Here is an 8,721-nt window from a genome sequence, read left to right as displayed (position 1 = left end):
TTTCTAAACTCATAGCATTGGAACTCAAATTAAACAATAATGAAAGTGAATTAAAACGCAGTCAATTAAATTACTATTTAATTACTCAATGGTAGGAAGAAGACCAGAGTTACAGAGTAACAACTTTTTGAGGAACGATGAAATGAATTCCGAACAAGTGTCAACTATAAACCTTACTTTAAGAAAAAAGATTTAGGAATATAGGATCATATAGTTAATATTTCAGATCACCATCGTGCAAATACAGGAAGAAGCAGCAATAATAGGTGTAAAAGATATATATTTTGCGTAGCTTGGTTGTTTATGCGACTGCTAAAATAAATCAAACAAGAAACGCACGTCCGAGATGAAATATTAATAAAGTTTAACAATATAAACCCGATGACCTATGCATGTAGCCCAAAACAGTAAAAGTGCAGCGAATGACTTTATTTAAAAGCGATAACACGATGACGTAAAAAATCCAATATAATTTAAGGGGCTGTACTGTAAAATAAAATAAAAAATATTAAAGGGGCAGTACTGTAAAATCGAATTAGCTATGTTTATTGAACATTTTTAGAATCAAACACATACAATGGTCATTTCATTAATAATTCCAAACTTTAAGAGAGTAAAGATATAGTGAATCGAAAACCAACAAGCATGTGCATTTCAGTACGTCAACATGATATCCTTTCGATAAAAATGAGTAAATTAAAGTGAAAAAGTTAATATGAACATTTTCTTTAAGATATTTTAATTTGCGAACACGCTTCAACACATCTCGATAAAATGATGGCTAGGAAATTCCATTAGTTAAATGCCATTTTAAAGAAACATGATATTTTGTAATTAAATCATCATTCGTTAAGTAAAATTTAGTGAATTTACGTCGTAGGTTATGGTTCAAAAAAACTTGTTTTTTGCACTTTTTTCGTTAATTTACGATTACGATTATTACATTCTTTAAGACATGAACATGCTCTGGCGTAACGTACCAACTGCGAAATGTAAATACGTTAGGATGGACCTTTAGGGAAGTTATCATCTAGGAACGGAAAATTTACATTAAAAAAAAATTACATTCAAAGTTAAAGTCGTCCCGTTTGTCGAATAAACTTGTCTTAATAATATTATTATTAATAGTAAGACGTTAGTCTAAATACGCAGCATCTGTAATGGATTGACACAATCTATTTAAGACTAGTTCGTTCGGGTAGATTTTGTGAATCTATTGTTCAAAGTATGGGTTATCTAAACTTAGTACGTCATCAATGTACCTACTAGTTAGAACCAAATTTAGTTGTTTAGTTTTCGATAATTTGAGCCATAAATTGACACTGTGTAAACATCGTACATTATGTATATATCATACAATGACATCATAGAGTGAAAATGTTAACATATATATAAAAAAATAATTAAACAACAACACACACACAAACTTTATTTACCTCGTCAATAGGTATGTGTAGGTCGAGGTCAACCTACTCTATACCTAACAGACATTGTGTGTTTTTAGCAATTGTATACAGTTGTGTTAGTATATAGCTAGTTTGCAAGTTTATAAACAAGATGCAAGTTTATAAGCAGTGTACAACGTACGCATGTTTACATAGTAAATGAATATCTTTGTAAAAGCACAGAAAATACAAGTAGCAACTATACTTTCTATATAAAACAGGCATCTTTATACATAATATGGAGATTTGTACTACACATATCATTGTTTTTTCGTGTAAACGGTAAACAAAGTGTAGATTTGAAAAAAAGAAAAAGAAAAATGTGAAATCAACACCACAGTGTATAGTTGAAATATTCATTTCCGTGCACATCAATATAAAGCAATGAATTGTTTAGTAATAGGTTCATTGTATTAATAATCTTACAACTGACCAATGGTAAAATTATGTGTCTTGATAAATGGCGTGCTTTTGAATTATCCATGCTAGTTGAAAATTGCTTTAAGCCCTGGTACTGTTGGGAATTTACTATGTTTTTTTTACAAATAAAAACATAACTTTCCATTTCAAGAAATAAAATATTGATGAGGGTCATTTTTTCAGAACTAATTCCTAGAAGCACAAGTTGGCAAGAAATGTTAGGCAAATCGATGTTGTTAAGAATCATTGAATAATTTATGTAGTTGATAATAAGTTGAATGTATTCACATTCCCAGAAAAGATGAGTTAAGGTTTTCTTATGTTTTCATTTTATATAACAGAGGTTTTGTACCCAAGAATCTGTGTAAATTCTAGTTTTAAGGCGTTGTAAATATGTATCTCAGGAGTTTTTAAAAACAAAGTTATGTGTAAACTTCCAATCAATATTATTAAATATATCATTTAATTTATTTTGACTTGTAGGTTTTTCTTTATAAAATGTATATGTGCTATATATTGATTTATTTTGGTTTTGCTTTAAAACAATCACATTCAAATAGGAAGAGATAAATACTCTAGTGGTGTTTGGCTTGTAAACAGAAGCAAAATATGACTTTTTAATGAAATATGATACAGTTCTTTTAACTCCTTCATAGAAATTTTGTTGAGCACCTTTCCAGTGTAATACTTAATATTATTCTTGGTCTTGAACCCTACAGAGGTACATCATATGTCTCTTACAAGTCTAATTCCTCTTTAATACACTTTTAAAGTTGTCATTGAAAAATAATGGCATGGTTAATACATATTCAAATGTACAAACCTTAAATTTATTAACATATATGCTATAATAATTAAGAACATCTTTCCAAAATGTGTTACTTAATCTTTTAAAAAATTGTTTGCAAATATGCATTACCCATATTAAACATGCTTTTAACATCTAACAATTAGTAGACTAATACAAAGCATTTACCCGTACATAGTGCCAGTTTATTCATCCATGTTAGCTTCATACCTTTTTTGAATGAGTATATATCTATCATATTGATCCCTTTCTCTTCATAAGGTTTGATGAAAATATTGTGTTTGATTTTTAAAGGACCGTCCAAAATAAAGTTGTGAAAACAATTGTGTATTTGATTTAATACATGTAGTTCTGTGCTATGAAGAGCAATCCATATATGAGTAAGAAGGGGGAGTAACATGGATTTACTTTGAAATTGGTTGAACCTCACATTAGTTTGTATTTAGTTTTAATAGAGTGTGTACTATATGTAGTGTCGAAGCAACTTAATATAGTAGTGTCACACCTATAAGTGGTTTTATACCCACATTGTAATTCTCATGATTTAGAAAATATATTACAGTACCGTTCCTGAAAGCGCGTTATCGTTGTTGTATAACATCTTAAATAAAATACAAGACGCACAAGCTGTGTTCGATTGTTTATTGATCCAACAATGACTATATAATATCTGGCGACGAGGTAAACGGACTACGTACAGATCATGGCTACAAATCTTCCAAATTTCCCAACATTCGTCATACAGTCTTACGGCGGGCAGACAAAGAACAATGCTGGTGTTCGATGGAAGAAATGGATGGACAAATTTGACAATATGTTAAGTGCGCTGGACATAAAAGATGATAAATGTAATAAAGCCATGTTACTGTATTACTGTGGGGAGGAGGTCTACGACTTCTCGGACAATGACAAGGCCATTGGTGCCACCAGGAACGTAGATGAATGGAAAACAAACGGTGCAAGTTCCAGATGAGTATAACAAACTGTGCGAATCACTTAAGAACTATTTCACGCCTAAGCGTAATCTCAGTTTTGAGGTGTATAAATTCAGACAGGCCAAGCAGGAAGCTGGGTAAAGTATCGATTCATTCTACACCAGGCTTGGGACTCTTGCAAACACATGTGAGTTTCACTATAAAGATAATGAAATATTGTCGCAAGTAATCAAGGGCTGCACATCGTCGAGGACTAAAAGAATAGCCTTGAGAGACAATATTACACTAGACAAACTCATCGAGGAAGCAAGAACTTTGGAAATTTCGGAGTTACGAGCGGCAGTTATGGAGCATACCAAATCAGTAAACGCTGTTCAGCAACCTCGTATGAACAATTTGCATGGTCAGAACATATCTTATAGCAGTGGATCTCGAGGGCGTGGCGTTTTCCGTGGTCGTGGCACTAGTCGTGGTCGTGGAGCTATTCGTGGTCGTAGCGCATCTGGACGCTCCAGTGGCAATCGTGGTCACAACGGAAGTGAACTATGCCGAAACTGTGGACGTGACAGTAAACACAAAGTGTGTCCTGCTTACAGACAGACATGCAGATTTTGTAAAAAAACTCAATCACTATGAAAACGTTTGTAGGTCTAAATCACAGCAGGCAAACTTAATAGATGTGAACAATGGTGAACACTTTAAATCAAATGTTAGTGACAATTCGTCTGTGTTTCATGTTAACAGTAAAAACTCTCATGGTGATATTCCATATATACATGTTAAAATTTTCAAAACTGATGTTAAATCTTTGATTGACACAGGCGCAAGCGTAAACATTGTTAATGAATCAGTATATGAGAAATTAGATCAAAAACCTGTATTTAAACAACCAGTACCGTTGATTTTTGCATACGGTTCTACCATACCATTGGCATGTAAAGGTTATTGTTTAGGCAAAATATCATACAATGGTAAATCTGTAAGTATTGAGATGTATGTCATTGCAAATACTGACTCGAGGCATTCCAGTTGTCTCCTTGGCGCGAAAGCAGCCCAGTCACTGAACTTGATTCAGTTTGCTTTCTCCTCTGTCTCTCCTTCTGGTTCCATTTCAGATCAGTACCCCTCTTCGATGGGAAGATGGGAAAGATCAAAGATGTAGCGGTGAAACTACACATCAACTGTGATGTCCCTCCAGTTTCACAGCGCCATAGACGCATCCCTTTCCATGTACGCAAAGATGTTGAAAATGAGCTCAAGCGTCTCGAAGACCTTGATATCATAGAGCCCGTAAGTGGTCCTACACCCTGGGTAAGTCCTGTTGTTATTGTTCCCAAAAGGTCTGCTGGTGTTCGTGTCTGTATCGACATGCGAGAGGCTAATGAAGCGATTTCCCGAGAGAAACACCCCATGCCGACTATGAAGACCTTATGGCTGATTTGAACTCTTCCACTGTCTTAAGCAAGTTAGATCTTTCTAATGCTTACCATCAGTTGGAGCTTGAATAGTCCAGTCGTTACATTACCACTTTCACAACTCATGTTGGGTTGAGACGATACAAACGTCTTTTGTTTGGTGTCAATGCTGCCTCTGAAATTGTTCAGAAAATTGTTGCTGACCTACTAGCCGGCATTCCAGGGGCTAGGAAACTTTCTGATGACATCATTGTCCACGGTAAGACCCAGGCGGACCATGATCATGCACTCAAACTCACATTGGGCAGGCTTAGCAGTTCTGGTGCTAAACTCAACAAAATCTGTTTCTTTGGCCATGTTTTCAGCAATATGGGTGAGTCAGCTGATCCGGAGAAGATTAAGTATATCGCTGGCCATTCGGCGCAAAAGAACCCAGGTGAGGTACGCTCATTTCTTGGTATGACCCAATATGTCTCTCGATACAAACCTCACTATGCCACCATGACAGAGCCTCTAAGGCGACTCACTAGACAAAATGAACCCTGGATCTGGTCTGAAGAAGCACAGTCTTCCTTTGATAGCCTCAAATCTGCTTTTTCTAGCTCTCAAGTAATGGTTTACTTTGATCAAAAGAAATCCACAGAGAGTCTCGTTGATGTTTCCCCTGTTGATGTAGCAGTAATGCTAACGCAGGAGGGAAAAGTAGAATGCAATGCGAGTCGTGCCTTGACCGATGTAGAGCAACGATACAGTCAACTAGATAGATAGATGCTAGCGGTTGTCTTTGGGGTCGAACATTTTCACTTGTATATTTTCGCTTCCGAATTCAAGGTGGTCACAGACCATAAGCCGCTTTTGGGCATTGTTAATAGCCGCAAACATGCGTCTGCTCGAATGGAAAGATGGCGTCTGCGACTGATGCCTTACCAGTTCATACTGGAATACAGACCAGGTAAAGACGAGCTTAACCCTGCTGATTTCATGAGTAGGCATCCTCATGAAAAGCCAAAAAGAGATAATGCTGCTGAGGCATATGTTGCTTTTGTAAGCCAGCATGCCGTTCCAAAATCGATGTCTCTGGATGAAGTGCGTGAGTCCACAAGAGGTAGCAGAATCTTACAGAATGTTATGATTGCGATCCAGACAGGCAGATGGTCGAGTGACCCAGATCTCATTAAGTTTGTACGTTTCAGGCATGAGTACTCTATCTATGATGGTGTAATGCTCAGAGACCATTGTCTGGTTATCGCAGAATCTTTGCATAACAGGGTGGTTGATATAGCTCACCAAACTCATCAGGGTAATGTCAAAACAAAACAACTGATCAGGGAAAAGTTTTGGTTCCCTGGCATTGATAAAATGGTGGAGGAGGCAGTAAGGGCGTGTATTCAGTGTCAAGCGTCAAATCCCGGTTCTAACAAACGGGAACCCATTTGTCCAACCCCTCTCCCTCCCGGGCCATGGTCTCAAATAAGCCTAGATTTCGCTGGACCTTTCCCATCGGGACAATGCCTTCTTGTTGCAATGGATGAATATTCTCGTTTCCCAGAGGTAGAGATTATCTTTTCTACTTTTGTGAATACTGTTATTCCCCGTCTTAGGTCTATCTTTGCTCGCCATGGATACCCTACTGTGGTCAAAACAGATAACGGTCCCCCGTTTCAGGGTCGAGACTTTGTTGATTTTGCTGAAATCTGTGGTTACAAGCACAGGCGAATAACTCCTTTATGGCCTGAAGCCAATGGATGTGTCGAAAGGTTCATGGGTACTTTGAACATGTTTATCAGAGCATCTGTTGCAGGCAACCGTGATAGGAAAGCTGAACTTCATATGTACTACAGATGTACTGATGTACTACAGAGCTACACCTCATTCCCCAGCTCAGGTTTCTCCATTTGAATCTCTCACAGGCCGTAAAATGAATATTGGATTTCCTGATGTCCGAAAATCCGAACAACCCATACCTGTTTCAGCTCGTATGTTCGAGAATGACGGTGCTAGCAAAAACACCATGAAGGCGTATGCGGACAAAAAGAGGCATACAGCTATGTCCCTTTTCAAGCCTGGCAGCCATGTGTTGGTTAAGCAGCCAAAGCTGAACAAGCTTACCCCTCCTTATGATCCCGAGCCATATACTATAGTTCAAAAGCGTGGTAGTATGATCACAGCCGAGCGCGACGATCATTTCCTTACACGCAACTCTTCATTTTTCAGACCAGTGAAAGGCGTAGTTCTACCCGATGAAGAGAAACAAAGTTAGACGGATGTGGTAACTGAACCACAAATCCCTATCTCGTTGTCTAGTCCTCGCCCGGTACATAAGCCAATGGCTAGATCACATGAAAACCAAACACCTCCACCTCCATGTGATCCCCACCTATCTCTGAGCCATTTCCGCAAACCATAAGTCAGAGCCCTGCGGTCCCTTCAACCCCTAGAAGAAACCCTTCTGGCTCTGCCGGAATGCCTCCGAAATTCAAAGACTATGTTTTGAAGTAAAATACATAATGTGTGTTTTGTATAAGTTAGCTCATTATTGTTTTAAGTATCAGTAATCTAGTCCTAAATTGTTGAAATTGTCGTACTAGTCTTTTGATACATATTTTTGAAGGCTTAATCATTCTAGTAAAAAGTTAAGGGCATATCTTTCAAAGCATTCTTTTAAATTGTTGTAAACTAGCCTCAACACTAGTCAATTTGTTTATCATGTTCTTAAATTTTATGATAATAATTGAACCTAGTCTGTCATTAAGTTGTAATCAACTCATTTCACATTGTTTAACACTTGTTTAGGTTTTATTAATTATTTTGAAGTCTGAAATGATGCATATTTTTACATTTCATTAGAATCTCATGAATATTGATTAAGATAAATATTCTTAGCAGGTTTAGAAGATTTTATTCAAGGTAGGGAGGAATGTAGTGTCGACGCAACTTCATAAAGTAGTATCACACCTATTATTGGTTTTATACCTACTTTGTTATTCTCATGATTTAGAAAATATATTACAGTACCGTTCCTGAGAGCGCGTCTTCGTTGTTGTAAAACATCTTCAATAAAATACAAGACACACGAGCTGTGTTTGATTGTTTATTGATCCAACAATGACTATATAATACTATATTTCTTGGAGCCTATCAATACGAGTTTGGTGTGTCATAGTTTGTTTTTAGTCCAGATTCCAGGGCATAGATATGCAGTATGTCAAGTGCAGTATTTATAGAAATTTCAGAACCGTCTTATAAAAGTGATGTGCCGTATGCAAATTGGGAAATTTTATATTCAATGTTTTCAATTGTTATTCCTTTAATTTGTTTTGTGTTTCGTATTTTGATTGCCAGTAATTTGGCACATAGTATAAACATGTAAGAACTGATCGGATCGACCTGACGGCAGCCTTTTTCAATTTTAAATGATTTTGACAGGAATCCATTGATCTGAATGGCTGACATAGAGTTATATTAAAAAGAGAGATCCATTTGTGAACATTCGACCCAAATTAAAATGAATTAGAGTTTTTGTTTTCGATAAAATTGAATGCCAATGAGTCGAACAGTGGCCAGGGGTCTGCTTATTCAAAATAGTTGTTGCCACTTACACATTATGGTTATATGGTCAACTATATTGCAAGAACTCTGTATAACGTTTACATGACTTAATTCATTTTCCTAGTTGATATCGTGGTTTTCGTCCACAA

General features: G+C 36.6%; 1 protein-coding gene across 1 annotated transcript; it reads left to right on the top strand.

Annotated features, from left to right (window-relative positions):
• Positions 1-5,917: 5,917 nt before the first annotated feature.
• On the top strand, positions 5,918-6,922 carry LOC127854623 (uncharacterized protein K02A2.6-like). Its single transcript, XM_052389687.1, has one exon. It carries the CDS (start codon positions 5,918-5,920, stop codon positions 6,920-6,922), a length of 1,005 nt encoding a protein of 334 aa, XP_052245647.1.
• Positions 6,923-8,721: the final 1,799 nt, after the last annotated feature.

This window comes from Dreissena polymorpha, chromosome 13, assembly GCF_020536995.1.
Source record: "Dreissena polymorpha isolate Duluth1 chromosome 13, UMN_Dpol_1.0, whole genome shotgun sequence".
Classification (NCBI taxonomy): Eukaryota; Metazoa; Mollusca; class Bivalvia; order Myida; family Dreissenidae; genus Dreissena; species Dreissena polymorpha.
This window is presented reverse-complemented; position numbering and strand designations above follow the sequence as displayed.